Source organism: Salmo salar, chromosome ssa14, assembly GCF_905237065.1.
Source record: "Salmo salar chromosome ssa14, Ssal_v3.1, whole genome shotgun sequence".
NCBI classification, from domain to species: Eukaryota; Metazoa; Chordata; class Actinopteri; order Salmoniformes; family Salmonidae; genus Salmo; species Salmo salar.
In genome coordinates this window covers 34,915,147-34,931,889 of record NC_059455.1, presented here as the reverse complement: position 1 = coordinate 34,931,889, position 16,743 = coordinate 34,915,147, and the positions used below count along the sequence as shown (strand labels likewise).

At 43.8% G+C, this 16,743-nt stretch overlaps 2 protein-coding genes across 8 annotated transcripts; one reads left to right on the top strand and one right to left on the bottom strand.

Moving 5' to 3' along the window:
• Positions 1-5,516, top strand: LOC106569437 (RING finger protein 212B). 5 transcript variants are annotated; one of them, XM_014140789.2, is made up of 14 exons: positions 13-327; positions 681-818; positions 915-985; positions 1,118-1,192; positions 1,342-1,448; positions 1,543-1,603; positions 1,732-1,760; positions 1,863-1,906; positions 2,066-2,090; positions 2,247-2,310; positions 2,434-2,497; positions 2,716-2,746; positions 4,378-4,466; positions 4,652-5,516. In XM_014140789.2, exons 2-13 carry the CDS (start codon positions 713-715, stop codon positions 4,460-4,462), a joined length of 762 nt encoding a protein of 253 aa, XP_013996264.1. In that variant the 5' UTR covers positions 13-327; positions 681-712; the 3' UTR covers positions 4,463-4,466; positions 4,652-5,516. The 5 variants fall into 5 exon arrangements, 4 of the variants coding, with proteins under 4 accessions (XP_013996264.1, XP_045550237.1, XP_045550236.1 ...); XM_014140791.2 differs by having other exon boundaries at positions 19-327; positions 933-985; XR_006758807.1 differs by having other exon boundaries at positions 1-327; positions 681-985; positions 2,716-2,805.
• Positions 5,517-5,767: 251 nt separating this feature from the next.
• Positions 5,768-11,019, bottom strand: homeza (homeobox and leucine zipper encoding a). 3 transcript variants are annotated; one of them, XM_045694278.1, is made up of 4 exons: positions 10,642-11,019; positions 10,355-10,435; positions 9,052-9,163; positions 5,768-8,628 (listed from the first exon to the last, which is right to left on the bottom strand). In XM_045694278.1, the coding sequence occupies exon 4, from the start codon at positions 8,598-8,600 to the stop codon at positions 6,513-6,515; it is 2,088 nt and encodes a 695-aa protein (XP_045550234.1). In that variant the 5' UTR covers positions 8,601-8,628; positions 9,052-9,163; positions 10,355-10,435; positions 10,642-11,019; the 3' UTR covers positions 5,768-6,512. The 3 variants fall into 3 exon arrangements, with proteins under 3 accessions (XP_045550234.1, XP_013996263.1, XP_045550235.1); XM_014140788.2 differs by having other exon boundaries at positions 10,355-11,019; XM_045694279.1 differs by lacking the exon at positions 10,355-10,435.
• Positions 11,020-16,743: the final 5,724 nt, after the last annotated feature.

Genomic DNA, 16,743 nt, shown 5'->3' with positions numbered 1-16,743 from the left:
CAATGGAATACACTTTTAATATTTTATAAACCATATAGTTCTCATCAAAGACATATCTTAGCAGGAGTCCAGGTAATTTTGTTCACTGGAATTTCTCTCTGCACGGTTACCGTATCATGTGAAGGGATAAAATTGGGTAACCATCCATACTTCTACTAATTTAGCGCGCTATGGAGGACTCGACCAATCAACGACGCGCGCGCATTCAACGGTACCAACACCCTGAGGTGCAGGAGAACAGGACTAGTAGCTACAGTAAAAATATAAAATAAAGCAGACTTTTCAGCGCCTCATCTTCACGTTGATGGTCAACATTTCGAAACGAAGGTAGTCAACAACATTGGAATTAGTCATATTTCATATTTGAGTGTGTCTGACGTGGTTTCTCTGCCCTGCATCACTTTACAACCTTATGCTAGCTAGCTGGTTTTGCTAGGTAACGTTAGCTGCTAAGCTAGGATTACTGGCTAGTCATACTCAGACTAGGTTTCAAACCAGTCATTTGATCATATCTCATGTTAGCTAGCTGGCTAGTTTGCTAGCGACACAAAAGTCCAATTGATACGCAAACTTGAGACAATAAACCGGGTTAAAATGCATGAATATATCTAGTTAACGTTATCATGATGGAATCCAGTCATCCTGAATTCTATCCTTTCTCTCCACGGTTTTGTGTCAAGATTCAAGAGCTAGTAAAGAACAAGGCATTGGGATGGACTGGTTCCACTGTAACAGCTGCTTCCGAAGAGAGGGGCAGAACTTTGCTGTCTCCAGCTGTGGTCACATCTGCTGTGAAGGCTGCATCAATCCTAATAAAAGTATGACTGTTGTCATTTCCCTGTCCCCCGCCCACACCCATCCTATGGTCCCAGATCTTTTCTTATTTCATACTGTTGTGTTGTCTCGAAATGTAGCCTTTTTCCCCCCCTCAGAACATTGCACTGTGTGTGGAGCCAGCTGCAATTACCTGGCCATCTCAGACCAGGTTGGTTTAATTTTTTCAATTCAATGACTGTCACTGATTCATCAACAGCAACATGTAGCCTACCCAGTAAATCAAGTGTCCCTCATCTCTACATACTTTCTTCTCCCTACATCACTCTTCCTATATTGGAAGATGAAGCCTCAGGAGCAGGTGTTCTTCAAAGACCCTGTGAAGCTCATTCATTCTCGTCTGGAGCACATAGCACAGGTTCAACTCTGTTTTACATTTTGTGTTAGGTGTATTTGATATAAAGGTTGCGGGGTAAAAGCAGTGTAAAAATTAAAGTTAAACACAAATGTTTATTATGGGTCTACCAGCGCAGCACCTATTTGTACAATGATATCTCTGCCTATCAGATTGCTCTATTCCAGCGAAGGCAGAAGGAAAGGGTCATTGTCTACTTCAAAAACAAATCTATGGAGCTGGAGAGGAGACTGAAGGATGTCACAGATCAGTGTTACAGGTTCAGTAACAACAACTGATATTATGTTACTATTATTCTTCTGTCTTCAGTCAATTACAGTGACATTTCTTTCTCTCGCATAACCTTTATGCAGGCAAGTTTTAGAGCTGAAAAGAGAGAATGCCGAGTTGAAGAAACCTCTCTCTCAGAGGAGGGTATGATTTTCAGTGTGTTTAGCATCGAATGTCTTTGAGCATTAGCAAAAACTGTCTTTTGACTTTGATTAATCAAGTATGCTATTGCTGTCACAATACTCATTTTAGACTTTCCTCTCTTTTCACAGGCATCACCTGGACAATTTCAAACAAATGGGTATAAGTCTACTATTTATCACATCTGAGAAAAATATTTTCAATATGTTGTCATTATCTCATAAGCCCAAAGCGTTTACTGACAACTGATCTGTTTCCCTAGCAGTGCCCAAAGGATGTCTCTTCCAGTGGCTGTTACCTCCCCAGGTAAAGATGAATGTTGATGGGTTGTGGTCAGAGGCATTTCAGAGATCTTAGCAAGACGATACAATTTAAATGAATCCCCAATAGGAGAAATTCCATTCCATTTTAAACCTCAGATGAGCAATGGTGTGTAACTTTCCTTATCTGTCCTTACACTTACAGTCACCCCTCGCTCACGTCCTGTTAGGTAGGAGATATATGAATGTGGTTGCACAGACAGGCATGTATGCATACACACATCACACTGACTGTCTAACACAGCAGTCTTTCAAACACGATGTCCTATATTCTCTCAATTTATTAAATTCAGAGATATTTTCACCTGTCAATAACTGTGTTTCAGCCACCAAAGCTTTGCTGAAACCCAGGAGAGATTCAGAGATAGAAACCCTAGGCTCACCCTTGCAGTGAGTTTTCATTCCTTCTTTGCTAAAGCAGTTTTCATGTCCCTTCTCTGTCTTAACTGTAGCAGACTGAGAAACCCTCCTCCAGTAAGTGTCTTTTCTTATCTCTCCTGCTCCCGCTTTCAGACTCCGCCTGGTTCTGCCACATCAATCTCCAGCCTGAGCTCTCTGCACGAGCGTGGTGGCTTCAGTGAGTGGCACAAAACATTTTCATGCCAAACATTTTTGAAAGATGTCACAGAAATATATCAACAATCCACAAACGGATGGTTAAAGATTGGCATAGAATTGTCTTAGCATACCATGGTAGTTCATTCAAGCAACACATCTATTTTTCTGTAAATCACTTTGAACATCAAACTGTCAAATGTGGGACTGAAATGTTTATTTTTTTCTCTCTTCTTATAGGGACTCCCACCATTATTAGCACTCCCACCCGGTAAGAATTGATGAATATCAGTTGATTTCCATTTCCATGGTGCATCGTTGAAAGTAGCGGTAAGGGTGGATTTACATTAGTAACGCTGTAGTAAGATCGCTCTTCAACATCAGATTTGCTACTTTTCTGTTTTCGCTATCCTTACTTCAGCCTTTGGATGTGGTGTGACCAAAGCCACGTTCCTGCTTCATGCATGTGTGTGCACCTATTAGCGTACCGTAAATACCATAGTATATAGACAAACAAAATAAGGAACGCACATCAAACTATACAGAAGCATCTCATCTAAACCATAATGTTGCACTCTTGGTTAATTCAATGATTCACAAATGTGTTAATATTTTAAGCCTTTAATTTGCAGTTTGGCTAACAGAAAAAATGCTATCTACAGGTATTAAGGTAATTCTTACAGGTACATGTAGTGTGGGAGATTCTCATTTGGACAAAAGACAGTCCTCTCCTCGATTCCTCCGTTTTCACTCCTTCATGACCCAGAAACTGATCATTGGCTGTGTCAATTACACTGAACAAAAATATAAAAGCAACATGTAAAGACATTTTCATACACACAAAAAGCTTTTCTCTCAAATTTGTTTACATCCCTGTTAGTGAGCATTTCTCCTTTGCTAAGATAATCCATCCACCTGACAGGTGTGGCATATCAAGAAGCTGATTAAACAGCATGATCATTAAACAGGTGGACCTTGTGCCAGGGACAAAAAAAGGCCATTCTAAAATGTGCAGTTTTGTCACACAATGCCACAGATGTCTGAAGTTTTGCCATGCTGACTGCAGGAATGTCCACCAAAGCTGTTGCCAGATAATTGATTGAACATTTCTCTACCATAAGCTGCCTCCGTCGTAGTTTTAGAGAATTTGACAGTACGTCCAACTGGCATTACAACCGCAGACCACGTGTAACCACGCCAGCCCAGGACCTCCACATCCGGCTTCTTCACCTGCTGGATCGTCTGAAACCAGCCATCCGGACAGCTGATGAAACTGTGGGTTTGCACAACAGAAGAACTTCTGCACAAACTGTCAGAAACCGTCTAGGGAAGCTCATCTGCGTGCTTGTCGTCCTCATCAGGGTCTCGACCTGACTTCAGTGGACACAACTCACCTTCGATGGCATGCTGGAGAAATGTGCTCTTTGCGGATGAAACCCGGGTAACTGTACCGCGACAAGATCTTGAGGCTCATTGTTTTCTGAACCATGCACCTACTTTTTTTTTTTTTAAAGGTATCTGTGACCAACAGATGCATATCAGTATTCCGAGTCATGTGAAATCCGTAGATTAGGCCCTAATGAATTTATTTAAAATTGACTGATTTCCTTACATAAACTGTAACTCAGTAAAATCTTTGAAATTGTTGCATGTTGGAATATTTTTGTTCATTATAAATTAGCAGGAATGAAGTGGAGTGTCCTCGCCTCCTCAGCTCTAGGAAGCACAACTACCCTACCTGAATCCTTTGCAGAAGAGTTGTGTGGGAGACATCTCTCAGAGAGCTGAATCTAGATCTGTCTCTTTACACTACAAAAGTATCATTCCTGGGACTGTGTCATCAAAGTAGTTTAGTGTAGAGGCCCAAAGCTAAATGAGCAAACCTATCTCCCCAATTCTCAGGTCTGAGAATCTGACTCCGAACATTTTCCAGTTCTTGACTGGGCCATCGCTGCACTCCCCAAGGCCTTTCAGAAATGGCCAGTAAACCGGTAGGTTATTGTGTCATGCTGTCTCATACCGACTTCATTTCAATTCGTGACAAAATTGAAATCCAGTGGAATTTAGGTCTTAAATTAAGTAGCTCCTAAAGTGACTGGAGTTGAAATGGCAAAGACCCAACTTTGAGTTCAATACGTGTCCTTAACTATTTTGGCACTCTTACTTTTTTCTGCAGAATCTGATGAACAGCTGACCCCGATCTCAAAAAGCACAGGGAAGCAGTTAACACACACAAAATTGTTTTTGTTTTTTTACTTGATTCCAGTGATGCAGTTGTGCAAATGTTAAATTGAACAATACAACATTAAAAAGACATGCTCCGGTACTTTGGCCCAAAAAATTTTTTTACCTCCCGCTTTGTCAAAGTGTAGTTCATATATGCATAATCTATGAGCAGAATTAATGTTAGCCACAAAATCCCTAGTTTGAAAATACTTTTCTTGAAACTGTGCAGCACCATTTCCCCTACATTTCACCCCACATGGACCAGCCTCTTAACAATTTGAGTTCTAGCCCTTGCATTGAGTGGAAGCTAGCAAGAGGCCTGCCCAGCATTATCCAATGAGGTTGCAGGACGGGCCCAACGACTCAGTGGAAACAGTAGAGAGCAATGACGTAGTACCCAATTTTCAGGGACCACTTTTGGCTTGGGAGTGCTACTTTCACAACTACTAAATATAAAAGATACAAAAGTACTGAAGAATCTCTGACTTTTGAAATGAGTGCCATGTGTCCAGTTAAGTAGAAAATTGAAAAACTGTTTACAACTACAATTAAAGGGATCGGTAACTGAGAATAGTGTTAAGACAAACATTTCTCCTTCAACCCTCTACAGCATTCTTGTACATCCTTTGTAATGTTATCATAGCTAATAGGAAAAAAAACATTTACACTGTAGAAAATGTTGCTTAATGTTGATTAAAATACTTTTACTGGTATACCTGGATGAATGTAACATGTCATTTTCCTCTCAGAGGCATAGAAAATGGCCTGCACAAAACACTACTTATTGCTTTGGATTAAAGTGGACTAAAACAATCTATTATGCTTCAGTCCCTTCTCTGCTGAACTGAATTTGGTTGGATTACACAATTCCAGTGACTTCTTTTGCCCCTCAATCCCCTCACACAAATGCTCAATATAGGACGAATACTGTCCCCACCAATCTGGGGCATGGACCTAGGTGAAATAAACTGAAAACCCAACGATAAAATAAGCCTATATTGCAGCCCTTCACAGGTAAACAGAAATTGAGACAGGTGAGCAGAGTTATAAATACAGGACCAAAGAGTGCAGTTCAGTATCTTCAGTTTATCCAAAATATGGTTTGAACTTCACTTTAAAACATTGCAGGTCAGTGCAAACTGCATAACAATTTTAATAGGAATTCAATTTTTCTGAAAAGGAATGCATTTAATAAACATCACAGCTAAAATGTCAGGGCTCAAAAATTCAAGTGCAACCTGTCTATTCAGAAGTATTACGTGTGGATGTCCAGTTTGTTTTTGTAAAAAGGACATGTAGGTTGTAAAGGAATGATTACTACTTTAAGTGATTAATCAGTGTCTTTACCCTAAGACTCATAAATGATGTTGTGTTTTCCCAGTGCAGTTTCACTTCTGTAAAATACAGAACTAAACTACAGTACCTAAGGAGCTCCAACCAATCCATACATTTTATCCAGTTAATATGTTTATACAACACTGGACTACAAATTATATAACACAAAATAGGGGGGGGGGTAATTGAACCAGTGTACTATGTACTGTCCTGTCTACAGTAGGCAGCACCATCAGGATTTAATGTCCAAACTTATGAAAAAAAGGAATGCAGCAATAATTCAGCACAGTTGCAAAATCTGTGCTGATAGTAAGCATTTAAGAGTCACACCTGCTCACATTAAAGCAAAGTAATTCAATATGAAAAGTTTGTCAAATTTATGTGAAATTCTGGGTAAGACATGATCAGTCTTGTCCTCTGTAAAAGAGAGAGACACTGCTACTTTCCAACCCCTACCAGCCCACAAGTTCCTCATCTCAATCAGTAACATTGGGCTCTGGGTCAATTGCCTTGCTCTCCTGAGATGCAAACCAGTCCCGCACCTGCTGGTAGCTCATTCGTGACTTTTTGCAAAGGGCATCAAGGTCTTTCTCGTGAAGAACCCCTGTCGAGCGATGGTAAACCTCCAGCGGATTGATGTCCGGGGAATCTGCAGTGGATGTTGGTGCTGTTGCGCCATTCACTTGAGACTTTCGTTTGCGGCTACCCGTAACCCGAGGGGTTCCACTAGAACTGTTTCCACCACTGCCATTTTGCTGTGTGGCTAGTTCAGCCAGGAATTGCTCTCGGAATTGCTCACGGACCCCCTGCACCCAACGTAGCTGACCATTTTTAACAGCATAGCGCGTATCCCCAAACCACTGGCTGACGTCTGCACGAGGCAAGCCTGTGAGCTCTACCAGCTGGGTGTAGTCCTCACTCTTAGGCCACTGGCACCGCAAGAAGTGCTCCTTTAGTATGTCCAGTTGTTCCTTGGTCTTCCGTGGTCGGCCAGCGGGTGTAAGAAGAGGAGACGAGGATGAGGGAGGACTGGAGAGAGACAGGGCTGTCAGTGAGGCTTTGGCTGAGCGAGCAGACCTCTGCACCGTGCTGGTGCTAGTAGAACTACGCTTATTAGCAGTCAAAGTTGAAGGGGTGGTAGAATACGAGGTGGGGGAGGAAGTGGAGATGGTAACAGCTGATGGTGGTTGTTTAACCTCTGGGTTCTTACTGCCCCTAAAGTGTAGAGGCTTTTCTTGTTTCACCACCCCCTCGTTCTCTTCCTTAACAGTTTCAGTGTGAACTGAGGCTTCCTCCGCAACCTCGTCCTCCTCCGCCTCCACTCCCACTGCTCCCTCCCCAAATGCCTCCAAGCTGTTTGACAGAAAGTTCTGGAAGAAGTGTGAATCTTTCACCCCATTGCTGCGAGCTCCCTTCTCTTGAGCCCTTCCCTGCACTTCAACACCATATTCTTGATCCCGAGGCCTGTGTGCTACGAGTGGAAGAGGTCGAAGTTGCTGAGACTCGTTCTTTGCATCTCCTGTGGTCAACTGAGGATAGACCATGGATGTTCCAAGCAGTCCACGCCCATTTCTAAGCTGGTACCGGCTGTCGCTGAACCACTTGCGGATGTCATTGCGGCTCAGGCTGGTTTCCTCCTGTAGGCGTCGGAGCTCAGTCTCTGCTGGCCAGTTTTCCCGCAGGAAGCTGCTGCGAAGGACTGCAAGTTGGGCTTTGGTCTTTTTGTAGCGTCCGCGTTGTTGTTGCTGTGGAGAGCCAAGTGAGGTCTCAGAGAGGCTCAGGGAAGCATCAGTTGCGGTAGTTGCTGGCATGTCCACAGGAGGGCGGTAGTAGTATGAATCCTGAGGGGGTGGGAGAGAGGAACTGAAATGTTGGACAGTGGCGGCTGGTTTGCAGGGTTCTGGGGTCTCATGTCTGGCTCGTTTTCTTGGGTGAAGCAGGTAGGAGTGAAGACCATTATTAATTTGATCATCGTCCTCTGCCTCCACAGATATTGCCCCACACCCATTCCTCATTTTTATCTCCTTCTCATTTGCATAGTCGTTAGTCCGCTCAGGTCCGGCCAGCTTGCGACGCGTCTCCTCAATCTCCTCTGAGGCCCAGCTGATGCCATATTTGATTCTCTGCACCATGAACCAGACCTTGACTTTGTCCAGAGGCAGGGCACAGAGCCGTGCCAATGCATTCACCTCACGAGATGTTGGGTATGGGAACACATTGAATGCCTGGACCAGCTCTGGGATGGTGTCAAGCTCACGTGTCTGATCTGACTGTGTCCATACTAGCTTCAGGCCCTCAGAGACCAAAGGCAGGCACACCACAGAGTTATGGTTGGTGCTGAAACTAACACCCCCATCTCTGCCCTCGCTTACATCACTGTCTGTTGCACTGGGGTCAGAGGATAGATTGCTCTTTCCATTGGTGATCTGATAGTGTGAAGTCTTGGAGGAATGCGGGGAGGCATGCTTTCCTTCATTCTCTGTCCATGTGACATCACACTGGGATAACTCCTTCATGTTTACCTCCAGCCCTATTCTTCTGTTACAGTCAACGTGTGTTGCCATCGGTGATGTCACCGCCCGTTACTCCAGTCTGGTAGAGATACGATAAAGATATCAAATACATTGTGTGCTTTATAAATTGATTTTAACATTAACAGTGAGAAATCACACTGGAGGTTGCCAATGTCTAGACACTATAATGGTGTCATGTGCTTTAGGGGAAAATGTGTCAAAGGAGCAGTATATGAGTCACAGTCTGGATGAAAGTATCTAGAGGAGGACTTTCTATTCCCAAAGTCAAAGACCTGACAGCTGTTTCCCCTCCCCCCTCTTAAGTCACACTCCCTTCTCAAAGTCTCACCATGAAGCTGGTCGTATACCCTCTGTCCAGATTGTGCTCCCCTCCCCCTTGGAACCAAAGTGTGGTGATTGACTTTTGTGTTGTGAGGGTGGGGTGTATAGTCGGGGTCTCGGGGGGGGGCTGTGAGAAATCTGCCACAGGCGCTTCTCTTACCCGTTTCCAGCACTGGCTTTGTTCCGTCGTCCTTGTTTCCCTTCAAGTCGTCAGTCCTCAGAATCAAGTTTGACCCCCCCCCGACAGAGGCAGTGAGGCACAGCAGAAACACCTATGGAAAGACAAGAGATTGAGCAATTGACATATTCAATGTGTAGGCAATTCATACATGATAAAACACACATAAATAAAACATTGTCAAAAAACTGCTAAAGCAGAGGCATTGACTTTATACAAAAGGCCAACTTGAAGGAATTTATGTGCAACCTCTGTCCTTATCTGACCAAAAGCACAAGTTCATTGTCAATTCACAGAGCAAATTATGACATGCAACAGGGGTAAATTTAAAGTAATTTCCCCCTGACAAACACACAAAACTGGGATTTAATCCAAGTGCCCATACTCAAGCGGTCTATTTACCCTGGCGGGCCACAGTGTGCATGTCCCAGACTGGCACTGTAACACCCGATTCAACTTACTTTGATGACCAATACCGAACCTTCGTTAGCGGAATCAGGTGTGTATGATGAATGAATAAGTGTGCAGGGCTGTGACAAATGACGCACACCCTGTGTCCTTCCAGCTCGGATTTCACATGATGATTACCACAGCACAGGGTTTCCCAAACTCAGCCCTTGGTCTTCCCAATGATGCACGTTTTAGTTTTTGCCCTAGTACTACACAGCTGATTTAAATAATCAATGCTTGATGAGGTGATTATTTTAATCAGATGTGTAGTGTTGAGGCAAAAAAACAACCAGTACACCCCTGGGAGGCCCCAGGACCGAGTTTCGGAAATCCTGCGATTGCATAATAAACAAACTAACACGAAAAGAAACTGGGAGTGAAGTATTTGAGAAGTTAGATCAAGTTAAGCTGACCAATTTAAGAGCCTGACGGTCTGGAATATCTAGTATCGGAACCCAGAACCAAATCACTCAAGTGATTAGCGAACTAAATGTATCCTGCTGCGTTCTGTTGGAACTGGTTCTCGGAAGTTATTCGTTCATATCCCAAAAATGATTGGGCCAACCAGGGAGCGAGCAAACTAGTAGCCCGTTAACATTTTATATATTGCCGACGACAGAAAGATAGTCGGCGCTTTGTTAACAGTAACCAGGCCTTATGTCATACATCAAGACAGCATACGATGTTAAACAGCTCACAGGTTGGAGCAGTGGCTATGACAATAGGCCTACCCTTCCGATGTCTTGATCCTTTGTGGCGTACTAGCTAAAATGGTCAGACTGCACAAGCGCACTCACACGGACACGCTTCAGTAATAACAAAAATAAAAACTTACCGGAATCATGTATTTCACCCCGTCTTCTCTGGGGTTGGATAAAGTGAAACAAAATATCCCAATCTTCTCTTTTGTTAATGGCTGAAGTTGGAGAGAACAATACCGTTTGTCTGACCCTGATGCTTTATTTATCCGTCGAACGTCAAACGGGTTCTCGTTTCGGAAACAATTCTAGAACTTTGTAGCTGTCTCAAGTTGAGACCCAAACTGATACTTGATATTATACGGCTTTAGAATTGAATAATCGATGTGTTAATTGTTTGAAATTGTTTCCTTACTGTACCTACCCCCCTTGGTCCGTTGTTGCTTTTGTTCTGTAAATCCGAAAGTGTGTCGTGTCCGGCCAAATCGAGGCTAGGAGGACCAGGAACTCAGAGCACCCCCCTCCCTCAGTATCTCCCGAGTGACGGTAAAGAGGGTGTGCCATTCTATGCAAAGTAAGACAGGGATTGGAAGAAGGAGGTGCCTGTCATTTGGGACTGGTCGGCAAAATAACTATTCCATTACACGCTTATAGGAACCGCAATCGCCATGTTTGTAAGGTTGTCTTAGTTGTTTAGAAAGAGTACGTTCAGATTCCAGTGAGCGCATTAGGCCAACGATGGTCTATTATATTGACAAGATAGTCAAGTGACCGCTCTAACAATGGAAGTACATGTAATCGAAAGCAGGCGGGAGGAACGAGATCAGGTGGGACCATTCTAGCCAATGAGAGGGCAGAGACGCGTGTGAACAACAGGCCATAGAGATAGATGACTCATCTTTGTATCTGTGCCATTATAGTCTCTGTGACAACATGGGCAGCGCAATTGAGCAAGGCCTAGTCAATTTTCTTAATTTGTTGATTGCGCCCAACTCATAGGAATCCCCACCTAGTTTATTACATAAAACATGTGTAAGCCCTCGATGGCAATGTCCATGCTAAAGTGGAGCTGCGTTCAGTACGTTTTTACGCTCTGGGACGTTCAATTGAACGGAAACGTTGCTGAACTGAACCAGTTGAAAAAACGGGGAGGGGTTGGGTTGTGGAACACTGTCTGCATGGCCACTTCCCTTTAAACAAGTTACTTCAAGCCACACCTCACCACACCCACCAAACGGGCGCAAACATACCTCAAAGTCTGTTCAAGAATGTTTTGGAGAAACATGTCGTTCAGTACAAACCGTTCGCAAGGTAAACCTCGATATATCCACGACGACTCCTCTATCTCCATGACAACAGACACAACTCAGATATAAAGTTATTTTTTTATTCTAAATTACCGAAATGCAATCAATGTGCGTCCACGTACATCAGTACATTAATAACAACCTAACAATTTCCGAACTCCTATTTGATCAAATAAGCCTCACGTAGCAAATTAGCAATTCCATGTTTGTTGACCGAATTCAACACTCATTGATATCCATACAAAAATTCCTCACCTCATGGGCTTATTTTCGTGGACAGATTTTGGGCTGAGTAAAACCTCTGGCTTCACATTCCTCTCTGATTAGGCTATTAATAAAACATTTAAATAACTGTTTAAATAAGTGCACAACAAGAGCCTAAAATAAACTCATGCAATAACAATTACTCTGCTACACACAACATATTAGTGCTAAGTGGTATAGGAATGTAGATCATTTTATTCCTATCAGTATTACAAAATACATTCACATTTGGTTAGCGTTTTTAGGTGCAGCTAAAAATCACAGCTGGCATGTCTCTAAATACATAAAGTATACTTTATCAGTCATTTTGTGTTTAGACATGTGGTAGTGTAAGAGTGTAGGTTCCGTCCCTCTCTTCGCCCCAACCTGGGCTCGACCCAGGGACCCTTGCACACATCAACAACACCCACAAAGCATCGTTACCCATCGCGCCACAAAAACCGCGGCCCTTGCTATGCAAGGGGAACAACCACTTCAGGTCGCAGAGCGAGTGACGTCACCGATTGAACCGCTATTAGCGCGCACCACCGCTAACTAACTAGCCATTTCACATCGGTTACAGTAGCATCTCCCAACGTTTGTAAATCTACGGCAATAGTTTGGCAAGGTTAATCACATGCAAGCTTATAAATTGGTAAAACTCATAATACTCAATAAAGAACAATGGTGCAGATCCTCCATAGGAATATGAACACGGAATTATAATGATTTAGTATTCTATGTATAGGAATACCGTGTAATGTACATTACTGCCACTGCAGTAATCCATGTGTCACAGAAGAGTTTGAGGAGTCTCAGAAGCGTCCATGGTGAGGGTAAGAACAAACCGAGGAACCCGGAAAAATGAGGGTACCATCTAGGAGAGCCAGGAAAGATATGGGACCTGGGTAAGGAGGAATTTGAAGGAGGTGTGGTCTGTCACATTCCGACCTGAAAATAAAGAGAGTAAGTTAGAGACTGGTGTATAGCGTGCAAATAGATTATCTCCCTACCGTCAACATCTTGTATCCTATAGCCCCTAACCAGGTCAACACGTTTCCTGAAAGCGACATAAGGTTATCTTCAAATCAGAAACGGAATGCAAAACAGAACTTCAACTTTGAAAAACATCAGCAAATCAAAAAACAGTTAAGGTGAGAGCCCAGATCTAAAACAAACAAATCTTCAAAACGATATTCAGCCTGTTTTGTTGTTAAATAAGGCTTTATAATTAACTGCAGAAATACACTCACGGGACAGTTTATTAGGTACACTCATCTAGTACCGAGTCGAGACCCCCTTTGCCTCCCGAACAGCCTGAATTCTTCAGGGCATGGAAACATTGCTCAATTGGTATCAAGGGACCTAATGTGTGCCAGGAAAACATTCCCCACACCATTACACACCCCTGGCACCAGCTTGTACCGTTGACACAAGTGAATGCCAATTCCTGACTGCTATCAGCATGACGCTACAAGAAACGGGATTCGTTGGACCAGGCAACATTTTTCCACTCCTCAATTGTCCAGTGTTGGTGATCGTGTGCCCACTGGAGCCGCCGCTTCTAGTTTTTAGCTGATAGGAGGGGAACCCGGTGTGGTTGTCTACTGCAATAGCCCATCCGTGACAAGGCCCGACGAGTTGTGCATTCCCGAGATACTGTTGTATTGTGCTGTTATTTGCCTGTTTGTGGCCTGCATGTTAGCTTGCATGTTTCTTAACATTCTCATTCGACCTCATCAACTAGCCGTTTTCACCCACAGGACTACCTCTGATTCAAATCAAAATCAAATTTATTTATAAAGCCCTTCTTACAACAGCTGATATCTCAAAGTGCTGTACAGAAACCCAGCCTAAAACCCCAAACAGCAAGCAATGCAGGTGTAGAAGCACGGTGGCTAGGAAAAACTCCCTAGAAAGGCCAGAACCTAGGAAGAAACCTAGAGAGGAACGAGGCTATGAGGGGTGGCCAGTCCACTTCTGGCTGTGCCGGGTGGAGATTATAACAGAACATGGCCAAGATGTTCAAATGTTCATAGGTGACCAGCAGTGTCAAATAATAATAATCACAGTCGATGTTGAGGGTGCAACAGGTCAGCACCTCAGGAGTAAATGTCAGTTGGCTTTTCATAGCCGATCATTCAGAGTATCTCTACCGCTCCTGCTGTCTCTAGAGAGTTGAAAACAGCAGGTCTGGGACAGGTAGCCCTTCCGGTGAACAGGTCAGGATTCCATAGCCGCAGGCAGAACAGTTGAAACTGGAGCAGCAGCACGGCCAGGTGGACTGGGGACAGCAAGGAGTCATCAGGCCAGGTAGTCCTGAGGCATGGTCCTAGGGCTCAGGTCCTCCGAGAGAGAGAAATTAAGAATGAGAGAGGAGAGAGCATACTTAAATTCACACAGGACACCGGATAAGACAGGAGAAATACTCCAGATATAAAAGACTGGCCCTAGCCCCCCGACACAAACTACTGCAGCATAAATACTGGAGGCTGAGACAGGAGTGGTCGGGAGAAACTGTGGCCCCATCCGACGAAACCCCCGGACAGGGCCAAACAGGCAGGATATAACCCACCCACTTTGCCAAAGCATAGCCCCCACACCACTAGAGGGATATCTTCAACCACCAACTTACCATCCTGAGACAAGGCCGAGTATAGCCCACAAAGATCTCCGCCACGGCACAACTCAAGGGGGGGGCGCCGACCCAGACAGGAAGATCACGTCAATGACTCAACCCACTCAAGTGACGCACCCCTCCCAGGGACGGCATGGAAGAGCACCAGTAAGCCAGTGACTCAGCCCCTGTAATAGGGTTAGAGGCAGAGAATCCCAGTGGAGAGAGGGGAACCGGCCAGGCAGAGACAGCAAGGGTGGTTCGTTGCTCCAGTGCCTTTCCGTTCACCTTCACACTCCTGGGCCAGACTACACTCAATCATAGGACCTACTGAAGAGATGAGTCTTCAATAAAGACTTAAAGGTCGAGACCGAGTCTGCGTCTCTCACATGGGTAGGCAGACCATTCCATAAAAATTTAGCTCTATAGGAGAAAGCCCTGCCTCCAGCTGTTTGTTTAGAAATTCTAGGGACAGTAGGGAGGCCTGCATCTTGTGACCGTAGCGTACGTGTAGGTATCTATGGCAGGACCAAATCGGAAAGATACATGGGCTTGCTCCTACCTAATGCTTTGTAGGTTAGCAGTAAAACCTTGAAAATCAGACCTTGCCTTAACAGGAAGCCAGTGTAGAGGCTAGCACTGGAGTAATATGATCAAATGTTTTGGTTCTAGTCAAGATTCTAGCAGCCGTGTTTAGCACTAACTGAAATGTATTTAGTGCTTTATCATTGTAGCCGGAAAGTAGAACATTGCAGTAGTCTAACCTAGAAGTGACAAAAGCATGGATGAATTTTTCTGCATCATTTTTGGACAGAAAGTTTCAGATTTTTGCAATGTTACGTAGATGGAAAAAAGCTGTCCTTGAAACAGTCTTGATATGTTTGTCAAAAGAGAGATCAGGGTCCATAGTAACACAGAGGTCCTTCACAGTTTTATTTGAGACGACTGTACAACCATCAAGATTAATTGTCAGATTCAACAGAAGATCTCATTGTTTCTTGGGACCTAGAACAAGCATCTCTGTTTTTTCCAAGTTTAAAAGTAGAACATTTGCAGCCATCCACTTCCTTGTCTGAAACACAGGCTTCCAGCGAGGGCAATTTTGGGGCTTCACCATGTTTCATCAAAATGTACAGCAGTGAAAGTTAACATTATGTTTCCGAATGACATCACCAAGAGGTAAAATATAGTGAAAACAATAGTGGTTCTAAAATGGAACCTTGAGGAACACCGAAATTTACAGTTGATTTGTCAGAGGACAAACCATCCAGAGACAAACTGATATCTTTCCGACAGATAAGATCTAAACCAGGCCAGAACTTGTCCATGTAAACCAATTTGGGTTTCCAATCTCTCCAAAAGAATGTGGTGATTGATAGTATCAAAAGCAGCACTAAGGTCTAGGAGCACGAGGACAGATGCAGAGCCTCGGTCTGACGCCATTAAAAGGTAATTTACCACCTTCACAAGTGCAGTCTCAGTGCTATGATGGGGTCTAAAACCAGACTGAAGCTTTTCGTATACCGTAATTTCCGGACTATAAGCTGCAACTTTTTCCCAGGCTTTGAACGTCGCAGCTTAAACAATGACGCGGCTAATATATGGATTTTTCCCGCTTTCAATAAAACATTTTTTTAAAAACACCTTCTGTGACGTGCTCAGTTTTTTGGCGGCATGAAGCTTTCATTAGACCAATGAAATTGCCGAACGGGTTAAGGTCAAACAACTATTTTTGTTTACTGTTTAGATTAAATCGAGCGCTCTCAAACTTCCCATCATTCTGATTACGGTAGTCATTTTGTCACCCTGATTCCTGGGGGCACAACAAAGTATTTGCAGCCACTCGACATCAGTGTAAATCGTGCATTACAGGTGGCGTTCCGTGTTCAGCGGGAGGCTTGGATGACAAGTGGGGAGAAATCCTTCACTAAAACGGGCCTCATGCGAAGAGCAACTTATGGTCAAGTCTGCCAGTGGGTCCTGACAGCGTGGAGTATTGTCAAAAAATCCACTATCATCAACGGGTTTCGAAAGGCTGGACTGCTGCGTGTTGAAGAGGGCTCAGCGGGGGATTTGCCTCCGGATGAAAGTGACGAGAGCGACAATGAAAACGATCCAATATCGGATGAAGCAATTCTGAGGCTATTCCACTCCGACACCGAAGGAGATGGTTTCAGTGGTTTCAGTGCACAGGAGAAGGAAGATAGTGACCAATGACTTTCTTGGTAGGCTACTGTTTACTGCTAATTTTGTATTTTTTATTACAAGCCGTGTTTCGTTAAAGCCTATTTATTTTTGTTACATGCCGTGTTTCGTTAAAGCCTATTTATTTGTGTTACAAGCCGTGCTTCGTTAAAGC